This window comes from Carex rostrata, chromosome 4 (genome assembly GCF_964058835.1).
Source record: "Carex rostrata chromosome 4, lpCarRost1.2, whole genome shotgun sequence".
Lineage (NCBI taxonomy): Eukaryota > Viridiplantae > Streptophyta > Magnoliopsida > Poales > Cyperaceae > Carex > Carex rostrata.
Window position 1 is genome coordinate 11,311,978 of NC_135921.1, and position 18,221 is coordinate 11,330,198.

An 18,221-nucleotide genomic window follows, 5' to 3' on the forward strand; every position below is an offset into this window, starting at 1 on the left:
AAAATCTTTTAGGAAGATAATTAAGTATTGGTCATTTCCGCTTGTCAAACGTGAAGTTTCAATCAGTCGTAAACAATCATCTCCATCAAATTGCTCGCGGTACACAAAAAATCAATTCTTTGTTTCCGTGATAGAGTTCTATGTATTAACGTTGTCACAGCCTCACAGGTGGACTTGTTATCTTTCCCAAGAACGCACATCACATCAAGTAGGGGTGCTAAGTTGCAAACGGATCGGATATTATCAGTTTGAATCCGGATCCGTATTCAAAAATTAAATATAAATATTCAATCTCTATGCTGATATGAATACAAATATGATTTGAAATTTAATCATCTATCTCTGAATTGTAGATATATACATAAAGTTTAATATATATACTACGAAAAACTTTATGTTATTCACAATAGATAAATATTATGAACACTGTTACATTAAAATAAATAATAGTATTGAAAAGTTAATATCCGATTTGTATCCATCTAATATTCAATCTGTATCTGTATTAGAAAAAATAAAGTTTAATACGTGAGGGTTCAAATGTCTCTATTTTTTGTGCCTCCATCGTGTCTTTATTTTTTAAAATTTTAATAACTCAAAATTTAAATCTTAAAATTCAAAATAAAACCGTTGGATATGAACTATATCATCTTATCTATTCACGTGTAAAAAATTATGGCATTTTAATTTTGTTTTGGCTGTCATCTTAGCTTATAAAAATGTATACAGATGTGGATAATTTCTAAACGTTGATTTTTCAACTTATTGATTCATATAAAAACAAAATCAAAATGTGATAATTTTTTATGGACATATAGAGAAAATAATGTAGATCACATCTAACGGTTTTATTTTGACGTTTAAGTTTTAAACTTTGAGTTATTTAAGTTTTTAAAAATGAAGGCATGATGAAGACACAAAAAATGAAAGCATTTGAACCCTCCTCTTAATACATATATGGTTTTGTCACTATCCGATCCGTTTGCACCCCGTCATCAAGTCATGTTATTTTCTTTCGCAAGAACGCACGAAAAGAAATCAACTTTGATTTTGTTTATGTTTTAAATAAAATAAATATGCATAACTTCCAAAAAATAACAAAAATAACAAAAATTTTATAGAGCTGCAATCAATTTCTTTTAGGTTGAAAAATGATCGTTTACGTCATGTAAAAAATATAATTCTTTTTGCAAATTTTGGAAATAGGATCATAAAAGGAAATCCAATTTTCCATATAAAACTACGTCTGTTTAAAATCCTTAATTTCATCTACACTTTTTATTAGAATTCTTTGAGCTATTTTCCTTTTTCTTTTTATCAACTCGATCCAAAAGGTCTTGAAGACTTGAACAACATAATCCGCATCACAAATGAAACTTGTATCGCTTCCTTCTCAACATATATCTTCCGTCTTAATTAATTTCAATTCCGTGGAAACAAGCAAATTAGTTATTGTAGCGGAAATACACGTCGCAAAGCAGCATTTCTACATTGGCAGGAAAAAAAATATTAACAAATTAAAAAATTGCTGTCAGAGTTCGAGAAAACCATTTGGATATTATAGAACGGTGCAAGGAACCAAGGACCACACTGGCATTCGTATCCTCTGCATTAACTCAAAAGGAATCTTTTGAGTTAATGAATATTGACCATTCGATCTGTTTTAAGATTCGTTCAGACTAAATCCGCACTAATATTAAAGCCCCCTATATCATAAGCAGAGGCCGGATTGGCTCCGTTTAAAATCAGACGGTTGAGATTCATTAACTCAAAAGATTCGTTTTTGAGTTAATGCAGAGGATACGCATTCGCCAGACAGCAGCTTATAAAACATTTATTTTTAGTCTGGTATAATAATAAGATGTACATTGGATGATCTCGGCACTCGGCGCCAAAGATATCCCTGTGGCCCTGTGGGGCAGTGCACGTGACCAGACAAGATGAGACAACAATAGCTTAGCTTGCCTAATGCCGCCCTACTGTCACAAATCTCAAATCAACACTTAACTATTCATGCACGCTTACTTGGGATCTTTCACCAACTTCTTCCAAAATTACCATCTCAAAGGGGAGAAATCAATAATTACACAGAATGGTAATTTGCAAAGTGTGAATCAGCCTGTTATGTATTCATATTTCATTTTTGAAATCTAAAATAGTTTGATGAGAACCATTCATTCAACGTAGTCTTCATATAAAACCAAATTCTATATTTATTGGAACTTTTTTACTATTTTTTTAGGTAGGTGAAAAAGTACTACTTTTGGATGGTCTTGAAATTTTTAGATCAAGTGGTTTTCTACTTAATAAACAAAAAAAATTAAAAACATAAAATTTGATTTTTAAATATTTTTTTACGTAAAGATCATATTGACTACTTGGACTAAAAACAAAGATATAAATTCTTAACGCAAACCGGCCCGTGCTTTGCAAAGTACCATAGCCTCACTCTTTGAAATTTCAAAGCAAAAGAACAAAACGCTGCAGAACAAAGTAAAAGAAAGCAAAACAAAATATCAGCAAGATTACGTTATTATATTCACATCACCAAACATGGAATACTTGCACAAATTGCTGATTTCTTTTTTTCTTTTTCGTTTTTGTTTCACATTCACTGAAAATGTACACACAAACCACCAGACCTTATTTAGTTAGGAACTGGCAGTTACACGCCAACTGGGAAAAATAATTGAGAAAAAGCAAGATTGAGAAGCACAACCCAAGTGCAATCCCTACACAAACCACATCCCTCAATAAATTACATACATACAAACCCCAATCCCAAACCAACTAAAATCAATCTACAAATAGTTATGGTCATGATTAATTGTTTCATTGTCATAACTTAGTCTCCAATTCATTTTCACCAACCGCTTGATTCTTCTTCAATTTTGCAACTTGGACCCACATATTCGCCAGCTCATTCTCCAAAAATGCCTCTCTCTGCTTCGACTCCTCCACCTTTTTGTGCAGCTGCATTTCTCGCATCTCCTTTTCGGCAATTGTATTTTCGAGCAACATCTCCCTCTCATGGTTAACACTATGATCTCTCCTGCTATTCGTCGGTTCATGACGCCTCGTGTGGTGGTTGTTGGAATTCTCTCTTCTGCCCTTGGTGGGCCCGTTGCTTAATCGCCTCTGAGGTGTGCTTTTAAGTGATGCCAGCTCAGTAGTGAGTTTTTCATTTTGATGCATTAGTTTTGTGACCTCCTCTGATAATGCCTTCAATTCTACACCAGCAGCTGAGGCGAGACCTTTTGCATATGCGCTTTCTTCTGACAGTTTCTGGTTTCTGGTTTCAAGTTGTGATCTCACATCAGTTAGCTCTTTTACTTTCCGTTTTAGCTCCTCTACCTCGGACACCTAGCCATGTCAAAAGAATTTTGAGTTAATAAATTACCATAATGTCTGTGTATATCTGCCAGGTTTATTTAGTAACGTCATGGCGGTAAACAAACTATGCAATTACATAAGAGAATAAAATTGTTTCAGATTATACCAGATTGGATTCTTGAAGGAAATCAACACCGCCAGATTTTGTTGGTGATTTTGCATTGTGAAGATGCTTTTCCTCTTGAATGGGATTATGACAAGGAGCCTCAACTAGTGCTTGAGCGAGCTGTTCTTTCAACAACATCACCATTTCTTGTAATTCTTCACATTCTTTTGTCTATTAAAAGAGTGGAACATCGATTATTCTTTTTCATTTCTTTTTGTGTCTGTGCAGTGTGTTTGTGAGAAAAGAGATAGGAGAGGGTGCAAACCTTCTGCTGAAGCTGGTCTTGAATTACTCTGTTATCTGCAGATTTTACCTAGAAGGTTTTGCACCGGTAAAAACCATGGAGTTAATGACAGGTGCATTTAATTATATAGTGTGAATGTTAGTAGTAACCAACATTTTGCAATACTTGCAGATAACATTTTTTAATTTTTAAATCTATCTACCTTTATGTAAGTGTAATGAAAGGAACTGCAAGGCCCTACTTAAAAAATAGCATTTTTTTTTCCTTTTGTTTTTCTAAATCGAGATTAAGCTTTAGAGTAGAACTAGGGTGTTCCTAAGTCTGCCAAGCCTCTTTGTGAACTCAACTCTAAAACCTATCGGATTGACTTCAAATGATGAATCTGAACCGGTGAAACTCATCTATCTTACTAGTGATGCGCTTACATGCAAAAATTTAAAACTTTCAAATTAATTTAGTATAAAGTCAAGCCGTCAAAATTAGAAGGTTTATAAATTAATTTTAATGCATGAGAAGGGGGATCCACTTACACTCTTTTTTACATTTTTTTTGAATTTTTTTACCATTTATTAAGTATTTTACAAAATCGTTCGTAAGGTAGACAAGTTTCAACAGTTCGGATTCGTCATTTGAAGTCGATCCGATAGATTTTAGAGTTGAGTTCACAACGAAACTTGGTAAACTTAGGAACGCCCTAATTCTACTCCAAAACTAAAAATCAAACAAAGGGAATTTCCCAGTTTGCATGTTAGATAGGAAGCATTTGACTGAGTACAACTGACATAGTCAATGGCCATTTGGTTATTTTGTTTCTTACTATAGAACTATTGTTCATGCATGTTGCATAATCACGGGTGACTTATAAATAACGCTAATTAGTATACAGTAAATGACCGCAATTATACATAACAAAAATATAAATTATTACCTCAAGTTCAAACGATTTCTCATTTAATTGATCCACAAGTAGAGAGTGAGACTACAAAAGAACACACATAAATTAGCAAAACAATGAGTTTAAACATTACAAGGTAAAAGAAACAACTAAAAACTGTCAGTAAATCATGTACCGGCGAAAGATCTAATTTATCTGCCTTGCTATGAGTATCAGACATGGATTCGGCCATCTGTCTTTCTAGTGAAGACATCTGTTGCCTCTTTGCCTTTATTTCATTGCTTATCTTTCTCATTTCAACCTTCAATTGGACACCATATTGTTAGACTGATTACTGGTACCCATTGTAAAATGTAAAATAAAAGAGTAGACCAGTGTGGACCTGAATCTGTTCCTTATTGGGGCTATTTAATGCCTCCTCAGTGAGACGCTTCAGTACACTTGTCTGAAGAGCAACCTCTCCAGATAGAATCTTTAGTTGTTCTCTCATCAAATCTACTTGATCCATGGTTTTTATGCTTGTCTGCACAGCACAAAGAAAAAACACCAAATTTATAGGATTAGCTTGACACTGACAAAGTAAAAAGAAAAAAAGGTTCCAGTAAAAAGATTAGACAGCAATCGAGCATTTCATATACAAGTCATTGAACATAAAGATAAACAAGAATAAAATGAAATAAGAGAAACAAAATACTGCTGGAGTTTCTTCACTGGAGTGGTGGTATGAAGGAAGCTCTGTATCTGGCCTGACATCTAGGAGATCAGCAGTTATACTCTCTCCTACTACGGAATTTGAAATTCTTGCATCAACTGGGAAATGGATACTCTCAGCTTGAGGCGTTGAAGGGGCAGTAAATGATTTGCTCACACTCGATTTGTCGCCATCTGAACTTGTCAGTGTTGTCGCACCACTATCTCTTTTCTAAATTTAGAATTAACACAAACAGTTTCAAACTTTTATGAGGAATAGGAGGCTTGGTAATTTACACCTTGGTAGCCAAAGATCAAAACTTACCACTGAGTTCCGAGCATTCTAATGTGTACCAAATCTAACAAAACATGTAATGTGAGTAGTTTTGGTTATATACTTCGATAGAAAGGGAATAGTTATGTTTATTTATTCCCCTTCAAAATGAAAGGGAATGTGTAGGAACCAAAATTTCAATTTTGAAATTTTCAGGGCCAGGACTGAAAATTTTAATATATTAGGGTTTTAGTGCAAATTACTCTACTGAATTGTACTTTAAGATTACCCGAAGCTTGAACCAATTAAGGAGGCTCGGTTTGCGATTCCGTTTTTCCTCCTTGGAAGAATCTTCTCCGGTTTCACATCCTTCTATTGGTACAGTAAACTCACTGCTCTCATTTTCTACTATCATGTCTCTCCTTTTGTATGGTAAATATGCAAGCTGAAAGCAATCCAAATTGACAAAGAAAATTAGAACAAATAAATACCAGATGCAAATATTATATATATATATATGGAGTTGAACCTCTTCTTCACCAAAAGAATGTCTGCGCCTGGGTCCTGGCCTCTGAGAGAAGCGGGTCGTTTGGGTGGATTTTGTGGAAACAAGTATCAGTTTTGTTAGCCTCTGTATTCTGGCCAGAAGAGCTGCTTTTGCGTCTTCTTCTTGCTCTAACCTTGACTGCAACTTCACATTACCGTCTTCTAGCTACATGAGCACCACGATTTTCTATTAGTCTCATTCAAGATTGGTTTTTAATTTAAATACCAAAAAACAGAAGTAAATTTCCAACCTTTTGTTTTAAAAGAACAATGTCGTCTCCCCCGGAGTCCTTTAGAGGAGTTCCAGAAACTATACCCCTCTTAAGCTGATCTAGCTCGTCCTTCAATCTCCGAATCTCATTTTGATACTTCTTTATCAATGATTTCTCATCAATAATCTGCATCAGTAAAATATGTTAGCGAAACTAAAATAGTAGGAAAAAAACATGTTTAAAAAACTATATGGAGCATATATTTGACACATTATAAAAAATAACTTGCACTAACTTTGTTTTGAGATGCTTGGATTTCAATGCATTTTGCGCGATGTGCAAATTTTAATGTATTGTGTGTCTCTTCTGCATTACTTGAAGATGGAGTGAGTGTGCAAATCAGCTGCATTACAGAGACATAATTCAACAGGTAGATAATATAACTTTTGAAGTACTTGAAAAATAGAAAGATTACAACATGATTGACTCTGTTTATCAAGAAAAGAGAAGATAATGCTTACAGATACTCGGCCTTGGCCGCTCAAGGAGGATTGTAGTAACCGAGTTAACTTTGAATCTCTGTACGGTATGTGTGTAGCTTTCTCGTCAGTCAGTTTTGATATTACCTGAAAAACATATTAAAAAACAATACTTTACAGGGACTGCAGGCAAAATACAAGTTCAATTACATCTTTTAGGTGAATTGGAGATCAGGGACTAACGGTTCCTAGTGTTAAAAGGCTTTTATTAATATAAGAGCCTTCTTTTCTACGGACTCCAGTTGTCTCAGCTCTCGAGCTCTCTGACCCCGCCAGATCAATCAGGTTCTGCACAGGGGGGTAAAAATTTAAAATACACAACAAAACAAATTTGCAAAAGATCAACTTAGTTCAAGATTCAAAGATAAGAACTCACCAACTGTGAAAATGTAACTGCTCCATCGTTAGATTCTCCACATGGGCTGCTTTCGATTGTCTGAAGAAGATGAACTCGAATTTATTTTTTTCTTTCCAAAATTAAAAATACCTAGCTAGAATAAGAATTTAAGACATGCTTTCTTATTACCAATGTGAAAATGGTGTGGCTTCTACTGCTGAGAAGGTTAAAGTTTGTGGAGCCCACATGCCTATGCTCTATTTAGTAAAAGTAACAACCGGTATAAATGAGTCCGTGCAATTAAGCTATCTAATTAATTGTAAATTGTTTCCAAAAAAAAGAAATGCAAAAAAGGAAAATTTACCTTCTCCAGCAGCAATAAGAGATAATGCATGAGCAGGAGACAGCACCACCTCTTCCTTTATTCCTTCCACGAATGTTCCCTACAAGCATTTATGAAAGATAAACAAATTAATTTCAGAACATTGTACTAAAAAACTAAGATGATAAATTGTTGATAATTCCAATATCTTATAAAGGTCGCACCTGCAAATCTTCCCTGATTCTTAAATTTTGCCCAGCTGGATTTAGTAGATCGTTCACAACCTCATTGTAGATTTCCAAGTATGACACCCGAAGTAGAAATTCACGATTTGGAGTCTAAATTGGTAAGTGCAGAATTAGCACATTTTGACATATTAATTTCACTAGAACAAGTGTGTGTGAGAGAGAGAGAGAGATAGAGAAGGAACTTTACCGTACCTCTTGTATAATGCTGAATGCATCCTTCACAGCCAGAGGAATTATACCAGGTGACCTTTGATCCCCCTGAGAAAAAAGTAATATTTAGAAGCAGTACAAGAAATATTAAATTGGGGAAGCAGATTAACAGCAGCAATTTCAGTGAGAAACTTTACATGCATTGTATGAGTCTTGCCACTGCTAGTCACTCCATATGCAAATATTGTACCTATGAAAAAGGAACAACCATGATATCTGTAAGGGGCATAATTGTAAATTGTTTGCCAATGCTAAGTTTATGACGTGAAACGCAAGTATGATCAAACCACATTGAAATAAGTAAATTACCATTTACTCCCTCCATGGCACCACTGATGACATGCTGAGCAGCCACATCATACACATGACGTGTTGTGGTTGTAGGTCCAAACACTCTATCTGTAAAATCAAAAGATAACTACATATTATCGGTTCAAATCATCTCAATATTTCCTCCAAGTTATTTCTTTTCTAAGTAGAAATAGTTGTGCGCTTAAGCCGCAAAAAGAAAACAGCTGTGTTGCTTAATCAGCTACAGAAATCAGACTATTTACAAATTATAGAAATTGTACTGTACCATATGCATATGCCACTGATGGATTGTTCTCACTTCGCACAATGGTCTCTCCATCTGCGTACCATGCTATTTCTTCTCCCTGACGTATCTCCCTCGGGCTTCATTTGTTAAAAAAACAGTAAGAACAAAAACAGAGAAGGCATCTCCGTGAGAAGCATCCCTAAGCTATGAGCCAAATTTCACTTCGGTTCATGCAATTATCAATCAGTAATGTTACGGGCATTTGACATTAATTTTGGCTACTGGAGCTGATTTGCAACAATTTTCAGATTGAAAATGTTGGCACGAAAGTTGGTAAATAAAATTGGATCTAAAATCAATCAATTAAGTTCAGCTTTCTTGGCTCAGGCCAGCAACAATTTCCACCATTACACAAATGGAAAAGATAACTAATCCTTTAAAAAATAAAAAAAACCTGAGAGGTCGGAAGCGAACAGTGACAGTGACATTCTCTTTACACCCGTCCGAATCTAATTCACCCACGTGGCCACTCTCAAGCGCAAAAAAATCCTGAGTTCTATTTTTCCCGAGCGAAGAAACGGGCGAGAACTGGCTGTCTAATGCCGCCGCGCTGACCGATGCTGTCGATGACGTCGGTGAGTTCGCCGGCCTCCCAGCTGACGTCAGCGAGTTTCTCCTCTGCTTCGACCCTGTTCGTGTAGACGACATTGAAGATCAAAACAAATGAGAGAAACTGAGAAAGAGGTTTCCAATTATTGGATCGGGTTGTGTCGTAGCTGCATTGGGAGATCTAACGCTCAGGGTTTGTTTCTAGGGTTTCTCGCATCAGTTTCTCTTATTATTATTTTTTTTTTCTTTCTTCTCTCTACCTGTGAGCTTCTGAGTGTGTGTTGTAAAGTCGTTTATTTTTTCTTGCCTTGGAAGCGATGCGAGCGAGTGGGATGCGATGCTAGAGAGAGAATAGAAGAGAGAGAGAGGGATCTAGCAGAAAGCACACTTTCTCCAACTTTCTTTTTCATCCCACCTATTTTCTATTTTTATATTTAAAGTTTTAGCATAATTGCCTCGTCAAAAGCCAATTTAAAAGAAGATCTTTATGCATTAAAATTTCAAATAATAATTTCCATACTGCTCAGTCAATCTGATACAGATGACATAAAATATCCAAGTCACATTCAATTCAACTATATTTAGGCATTTTCTCATTGTTATTGATACAGGTTCCAACCAAACTATTAAATTCTAAATAGGACAATAATAATAATTAGGGTGCATTTGGCTGCGGTGAGAATAGAGCTATTCTCAGAATAGCAGAGCTATTCCTAGAACCCTGCCATCCAAACGACATATAGGAAATAAGAATAGCGGAGGAAAAGTTCTATTCTGTTATTCCATCAAAACCATGGGTTAGCGGAAAATAGAAGAAACGGGGTTAGCGATATCAATTAAAAATTAGTGCTATTCCTAACATACAATCCAAACAACATTTCTACTAATCCGGAATAGTCAAAGTTAGTGTTATTCTTGAATCCCTTGGGTTAGCACTATTCTCAATCACTAATCCAAAAATTGCTATTCTTGCACTAATCCTTGCACCATCCGGAATAGTTAAAGAATTTTAGTAGGCTTTTTCCTCTAGTGGTCTAAAAGAAATAAAGCTTGAAGTAACTTGTACAAAATAACAAGGGCTTATGTGCAAAATATGATAACATAAGCTACATTATGCGTATGCTTTCGGCTTTTCCCACCAACGGGAGAGGTGACAAACTGGGTAAAGCAAGGAATTCATATCCTAAAGTAAATCAACTTTTGAGTTTCAATCCGGACCGTCGGATATGTTCTGGCACGATATCGAAGGAGCCTTGTGCATTGTTTCTCGGACCGGATTGATTTAATTCTAATCGGACGGTTCAGAACTTCAGATATAAACGCAAAATTCGACTTCAGAGAATCCGGACTCTTTGCGGAGCGTATTTAGTCCACCTTTGTTACATCCACATGGATATCTTTTTACGTACCATCAACGTCGCCACTCGCCACTGACTTCGACAGTCAGGATTGATCGGATGATAAAACGAACGGTCGATATTCAACAAACGCACAAAAACAGTTAACTGAAAGGTTGCTGTGTTTGGTAGGGACCGGAGAGGTAAAGTCACATGACAACCGTGCACCCGCGGCAAGAGAGGTCCCTACTGTTGCTAACAATCCACGTGGCACGGTCGAGGTCAAAGACCACCTGCGTTGGCGTCCACGTGGCCGATCCCGTTTTGGGAATAGTGCCGCGAGAAGATTTTGTCCTGATTGGATTATCATTAATTCATTCATTACCAAATTGAATTATGTTGTCAGAGTTCCTACTTAACGATTAATTTTATTTGACATCGTATACTAATGTACGATACTGATAGATTAATCCGCAAGTTTATGAAATAATGTCTGTGAAGTAAGATACTAAAAGATGCTTGTTCTGGCGTGCGGCTCCATTACTGAGAAATTGTTGGCGTCTGGATTACAGATCTCGTGTGGATTTTTTTTTTAAAAAACCATAAATAAAAAAAAAATTATCAAACCAACTTGATTATTTTTATTTTTTACAAAAATCATAAGAATCGAGATATCATTTCGGTCCTTTTTTTTTAACGGATTGTCATTTTGATCACAGCTGTTTTCATATATTTCGAGAAAAAAATACATTGAAAAATTGTGAAGATATATGAGACCGAATTGTCATTTCGGGACTAAAGTGACATTTCGGTTCTTATAGCTTTTGTTAAAAAAAAAAAAAGTAATCATGTTGATTTCATAAAAATCTTTTTTCTAATTATAATTTATAAAAAAATTCTCTCATGTGGCTTCCCCTTATCCACTTTTATTTTCTTTTCCTTTTTTAAACAACCGTGCAATACTACAATTTTTCAGTATGATAATTTTTTTATATATTATGTTACTGTACATATAAAATTCAAATTCTTATTCTTTTGTGGTAGCACTTATATCATTATCAATTGCACTAATAACTGTTATTTTTTTACTTTGTTGTTATAAATTGTATGCACAATTTGGTTTTTTGGTTGACTGTTACGTAGTTGGTTTAATACTTTAATTAGACTATTTGTTTAGGATAGATTGATACATTATGCAGAAGAAATTTGAGCAAAATTAAGGTCTGATGTGCTTATCAAGAGAGGTTGGTGAGCACATTTTCAAAAAACTATCGGATTGACTACGAATTCAAACCGTTGAAATCAATGTACTTCGTGAGTGATGGATGTACATGCAAAAATTTTAAAGTTTCGAATTAATTTAGCATGTGGTCAAGCGGTCAAAAAAATGATAAAAAATGAATACATAAAATAATTTAAAAAATAACTTATAAAATGAATACGAAACTTTAAAAATGCAACACTCACGAAGAACATGAATTTCAACGATTTGAATTCGTAGTTTGTAGTCAATTCAATTGCCTTTTAGAGGTGTGCTCACCAACTCCTCTTGGTGAGCACATCACACACTAGTTTTGCTCTTCTACAGTGTGTATGTATGCCGATTTTTTTAAAAATACCCAAAACAAAAAATAAATAATTTAAAATACTCAGGTTTCGGACAAAATTTTAAAAATGCCCAAACCGCCTCAAAATTCGGCGGTCCGGAATTTTAATTCCTAACCGCCCCAAAATTCGGCGGTCCGGGCCTTTATATACCCCACACTGCAATCTTCTCTCTCCTCACAATTCATTTTCTCAAAATCTCACTCTCTCTCCTCCCCATCCGAATTTCTCCTCTCTTTTCTCCTCTCTTCTTCTCTCTTCTCCCAATTTGCAAGTAAGTCCCTATATTTTTTTTAAATTTCATTTGTAGTGTAATTAGTTATAATTAGTTATAATTATAATTAATTAATTACGGTACCAATTTAGTGGTAATTAGTGTCAATGTAGGTACCAAAATATTTATAATTAGTGATAATTATGGTACCAAAGTTAGTTTTAATTTTATTTTGGATTATTTAGTCCAAAATTTGATCGTAATTAGTGCTAATTAGTTATAATTAGGGTTAATTAATTATGGTACCAATTTAGTGGTAATTAGTGTCAATGTAGGTACCAAAATATTTATAATTAGTGATAATTATGGTACCAAAGTTAGTTTTAATTGTATTTTGGATTATTTAGTCCAAAATTTGATCGTAATTAGTGCTAATTAGTTATAATTAGGGTTAATTAATTATGGTACCAATTTAGTAGTAATTAGTGTCAATGTAGGTACCAAAATATTTATAATTAGTGATAATTATGGTACCAAAGTTAGTTTTAATTGTATTTTGGATTATTTAGTCCAAAATTTGATCGCAATTAGTGTTAATTAGTTATAATTAGGGTTAATTAATTACGGTACCAATTTAGTAGTAATTAGTGTCAATGTAGGTACCAAAATATTTATAATTAGTGATAATTATGGTACCAAAGTTAGTTTTAGTGATAATTATGGTACCAAAATATTTATAATTAGTGATGATCCTATTTTGCCCAAATAACAATTTCTTTTCATATTAACGTAATTTAATCAATTGTAGCATGTCTAATTTTTTTCCAAACGTAGGATGGCTAGGAGACGGCCTAGGAGACCACCACCACCCGACCATACTGATGATCCCATTTCCGTGGACAGCACGGACCATTTTAGTCCATTATTATGGATACCTCATAGTGAGCATCGAGTCTCACTGGCATCCCGAGAGGTACTTGATTACTTTTTCCTTTCTTTTTTGAAAGTTTAAATTTTTGCTAATTGCTCATTTTTTTAGGTTTTTATGTTGTTTTCTTTTTTTTTTCAACACAGAGTCAGGACCCCCTAGAATGTAAGAATCGGGCATACGGCATGCAGTACTACTCTCTGATGGACCCGTATCTACGAAATTTGGGGTTGTACCATTTGGTCGATATTTTGGAGACGAAGAGTAAGGCTACCAATGCATCCCTCATCCAGGCACTAGTGGAGCGATGGTGCTCCGAGACGCACACGTTCCACTTCCAGTTTGGAGAGATGACAGTGACTCTCCAGGATGTGAGTGACTCTTCGTACAGTGAGTTATACGATGAGGGGAGGCTGCCGCAGATTGTATCGGATGATGAGGAGATGTGGCTCTACAGGGGTCCGTTGGTTTGCTTCTGGATAGTGGAGCACCACTATCCAGACCGGGTGCTCCGTCGGTTTGGACTTCCTCCACTCATCCCCGCAGATCCAGACATCCCGAGATCTATCATCATGGGACTACACGGGTACGTACAAGTTATGTTTTTCTTGCATTTTGTACTTAATATTAGTTGTTGCCTTTAAATTGAATCTAAAATAATAATTACAGGGTGACCCACGGTAATCATAACGATAGAGATTGGAGTACGTATTACCTGGACCACTACAACAGAGCAGCGAGCATGAGTGAGAACTTGTGGCAGATGTCGGAGGTTGGTGAGATGCAGTTGCAGGGGCCTCCCCTACTGCGATATCAGGCTTGGTACATGCGGGTCGGCATGGCATCTGTGTATCTTGAGGGAGATTACGGCGATTATCTTCGCGCGAAGATCTTCGAGGATGATGGTTATACCCCTACAGGCCGAAAAGTTGCTCGCGATGTAAGTAATGCACCTCAAACAATTCATTTTTTCCCTAATGTATTTTTTTCGTCTAACTTTAGTTTTATTTTTTTTAGCTACTACTGGCAATTAAAGGTGCCGGGCATTCAATCGTTTGTCTTGGAAGGCGTGGCTATAGGGCTTTTGGGCACACGATGTTGAACTTGGTTGCCCCTTGCATTGAGGGCCATGGCCATGAGGCCAAGCTAGTCACGATGCTCAGAGACGCCGGAGAGGACATCGATTGGCGCAGAGTACAGAGGGATGAGCCCGATGAGCCCGCTGTTCATGCTAGTCAGATGCCACCGGAGCCCACATCTCAGCCAGAGTGGGACTACCATCGTTGGATATTGAGCATGTCCGGTTGGCACGACTTCTGGGATGAGCATGGACGTGCAGTTCTTCCCCAGGTATGGCATTTTATATTTTATGTCAAAATAGTTACACTTTTCTCCTTCGGTAAAGTAAGTTAGGTAAAATTTATTAAATTATTGGTATCTTTGCAGGGTCCTACCTACATGCCGACACCGGCTGAGCACCAGGCTGGGTCTCCAGAGATCCAGCCGATGCGGGAGTCTCCGGAGATCCACCCTACGCAGGATAAGAGCTTGACTTTCAGCCTTGCAGATTTTGTTCCAGAGTATCAGTTGGACACAGCCGCCTCCCTGACACCGCGTCAGCCGTATCCGGAGAGGTCTCATGATTGGGAGGCCTCTGGTAGCGGGACTCAGCCTGACTATGGTTCCCAGCTTGCGGCATCCTTGTTCCATACCCCCCCGCCACCGCCAGCTACCCACACCGCCGATGATCCATGGGGTACAGCACTCATGATGAGCAAAGAGGCTGAGCCCACGGAGGAGATCACATCAGCTCGCGTGGCGCAGGAAGGAGAAGTACAGTGAAATGATTGGCATCAGGCTCGGGTTTTCACCAGAGAGAACAGGGGCCAACCAGCTGACCGATATACACCTTCGCAGTATCGTTGAGCACTTAGTTTTTTTTGTTTTATTTTTAGTTAGTTTTATTATGTTTTAGAGCTCGTGGGTTTTTTTTATAGTTTTATTATGTAGTGTTTTATATTTTATTATGTTTTATGTTTGTGTTTTTAGTTAGCTTATTATGTTTTATATTTTAGTTAGCTTATTATGTTTTATATTTTAGTTAGCTTATTATGGTTAGCTTATTATGTTTTATTATGTTTTATATTTGGCAGTGCTGTTCTAGGATGTCGAGACTGTATGTCGGTAAATTTTCATGATTTGTGGAGATGTTTTACTAAGAAAACAAGAGGTGCAAAGTTGGACCCTGGAAGAAACATTCATCGGTTGGGGCTATTTTTGCGAGTTTATATCTCACGTTTTGTTCAGAAATTCTGTATGAAACTTGGCAGTGCTGTTCTAGGATGTCGAGATTATATGTCGGTAAATTTTCATGATTTTTGGAGATTTTTTACCAAGGAAACCAGAAGTGCAAAGTTGGACCCCGGATGAAACATTAATCAGTTGGGGCTATTTTTACGAGCTTATATCTCATGTTCTGTTCAAAGATTCTACATGAAACTTGGCAGTGCTGTTCTAGGATGTCGAGACTACATGTCGGTACATTTTCATGATTTTTCAAGCTGTTTTGCTAAGAAAATCAGAGGTACATTTTATTGCAAAAAATCTGAATATATAAAACAATTTGATTTGCAAAAAAAAAAAAAAAAAAAATTTCGGACCGCCGAATTTTGGGGCGGTTAGGAATTAAAATTCCGGACCGCCGAATTTTGAGGCGGTTTGGGCATTTTTAAAATTTTGTCCGAAACCTGGGTATTTTAAATTATTTTTTTTTTTTTTGGGTATTTTTAAAAAAATCGGGTATGTATGTCTTACTATATTTCATTCTTACATTGTGTATGTATATATAATTTGAGCAGAGTTCAAATATCTCATTAATTCCATGTCTCACTCATACCTTGTATTCTTATATTCGCTTTAAAGTCCAAACAATCGATTCAAATTGCTCAACATAACTCCATATTAGATGTGCTTTGAGAGTAAATATTATATTTCTTCAAAAAAAAAATACTAGTGTCTTAGATAGGTACGAAATTGCTAATTTTCGTAAGATTATGGATCATTCAAAAAAAAATTATGATTATGTATTTATCTAAAAAAAATAGTAAAAATGTTCTCAAAAAATAAAAAAAAATTGGTCTCCAAGTATGTTTTAATACGGAGATCATGCTGAGCGGTCCGAATTGATTGTTTGAACTTTGAAAATAAAGTTAATACAATTGAACCATGTTCATGTAATTTATGAATGAATTATTTGCAAAATCGAAAACATAAATTGCCAAGGAAAAAAATATTAATTTGCCAGCCTATATACATGCAGTGAAACGGTGTAAGGTTGTTCTTACATACAACTGTATAATTAAGTATATAACTAAGTTGTCAAATTATTTTTAGTGGGAGTGATCATTTGAAATTTACTCTTCAAATTAAATTTTAAAAAAATCTAAATTAATATTAATATCATAGGCATGTTTTAAGTTTTATAGATCTCCCCTCCTAGTTTTATAGATTGCTCGCCTAACGTATTTTCTTGCAATATTATAGAATTGTTTTTCCTTACAAATATTTGCTCCCCCAATGAGACAATGACAAGAAAAAAAGATGGAGAGAGAAAAAAAGCACAAGTACATTTAACACCTATCACCAACAAAAGTACATCTGTATATGTAGCATCTGCACTAACAAAAACAAAAATACCAGTTCTCGTTCTCAGCCATACATCAGTGGACAGCAAGAACTACGATAATTCAATTTATCATGTCAGACGAATCTAAAACAACAATGAACTTCTTTCTGAAATTTGTTTCAACAAACGAACGGTCGATATTCAACAAACGCACAAAAACAGGTAACTGAGAGGTTGCTGTGTTTGGTAGGAACCGGAGAGGTCAAGTCACCCGTGCACCCGAATTCGTATCCTCTCAGATACCTCAAAATCTGCGTGACTTTATGGAATATCCCAACCGTTTAAATACGTTCTGCACGAATCTCAAAGCAAAAATAAGACCGACATGTCGGTCACGCAAAAGTTGAGATACCTCAGAGGATACGCACTCCGTGCAACCGTGGCATCATGAGAGAGGATCTACTGTTGCTGACAATCCACGTGGCACGGACGAGGTCAAAGACCACCTGCGTTGGCGTCCACGTGGCCGTTCCCGTTTTGGGAATTGTGCCACGAGAAGATTTTGTTCTGATTGGATTATCATTAATTCATTCATTACCAAATTGAATTATGTTGTCAGAGTTCCTACTTAACTATTACAGATTTCTTTTATAATATTATTTTGAAGAATATCATTTCTCTGTGTCTGGATTTAATAATTTCTACCAATAATTTTTTTTCCAATCTTTTGGTTTTTTTTTTTTCCTTTCTTTGATGATAGGATGCAGGCTCCATCCACTCACTTATTCATACATTCTTTAATTGTACATACAAATTTCAAAATTTCTTTTTTTAGGACTTATATTATTATCGACTGCACTAATAATTTTTATTTTTATTCTGCTGTAATAAATTGTATACACAATTTGTTTTTTATTGTTGACTGTTACGTAGTTGGTTTAGTTAGACAAGTTTTCTTGTTAATCAAATCAGTCGATAAGTCCTACTTTTGTTTAAAAAAAAGTGCAATTCATTGTTCGTCTATGTGAGAACTATGAATTTCATGTCTTACTCATATTTTGTATTCTTATATTCGCACAAATATATATGTAATTTGAAAGGGTTCATAATATTTCATTAATTCCATGTCTCACTGATAGTACATATTCTCATATTCGTTTCTACAGGCCAAACAGTCCATTCAAACTGCTCAACATAATTTAATATTAAAATGTACTTGAAAACTTAATATTGTATTTTTTTTTTAAATATACTTTTTTTAGATATGTACAAAATCGCTAATTTTCAAAAGATTTTGGACCATTCAAACACAATTAATGATTATTAACCTATATAAGAAAGAAGTAAAC

The 18,221-nt window shown here is 35.5% G+C and overlaps 1 protein-coding gene across 2 annotated transcripts; it reads right to left on the minus strand.

The window, feature by feature from the left end:
- Positions 1–2,571: 2,571 nt before the first annotated feature.
- Positions 2,572–9,541, minus strand: LOC144553352 (P-loop containing nucleoside triphosphate hydrolases superfamily protein). Of its 2 annotated transcripts, none has more exons than XM_078301475.1 (22): positions 9,009–9,541; positions 8,594–8,691; positions 8,326–8,415; positions 8,154–8,206; positions 7,999–8,064; positions 7,783–7,896; positions 7,601–7,679; positions 7,426–7,493; positions 7,276–7,335; positions 7,083–7,187; positions 6,882–6,986; positions 6,656–6,763; positions 6,400–6,546; positions 6,132–6,314; positions 5,892–6,047; positions 5,336–5,560; positions 5,021–5,161; positions 4,814–4,939; positions 4,672–4,722; positions 3,765–3,812; positions 3,500–3,670; positions 2,572–3,363 (listed from the first exon to the last, which is right to left on the minus strand). In XM_078301475.1, exons 1-22 carry the CDS (start codon positions 9,260–9,262, stop codon positions 2,839–2,841), a joined length of 2,973 nt encoding a protein of 990 aa, XP_078157601.1. In that variant the 5' UTR covers positions 9,263–9,541; the 3' UTR covers positions 2,572–2,838. The 2 variants fall into 2 exon arrangements, with proteins under 2 accessions (XP_078157601.1, XP_078157598.1); XM_078301472.1 differs by having other exon boundaries at positions 5,333–5,560.
- Between the last annotated feature and the right edge of the window lie 8,680 nt (positions 9,542–18,221).

Coding starts and splice junctions, on each gene's coding strand:
- LOC144553352 (XM_078301472.1), bottom strand. CDS start 9,262: ATGTCGTCTACACGAACAGGGTCGAAGCAGAGGAGAAACTCGCTGACG. Junction 5,561..5,891: donor TTAATTGGTTCAAGCTTCGG/GTAATCTTAAAG, acceptor TTCTAAATTTAG/AAAAGAGATAGTGGTGCGAC. Junction 3,671..3,764: donor AAGACCAGCTTCAGCAGAAG/GTTTGCACCCTC, acceptor CTCTTTTAATAG/ACAAAAGAATGTGAAGAATT.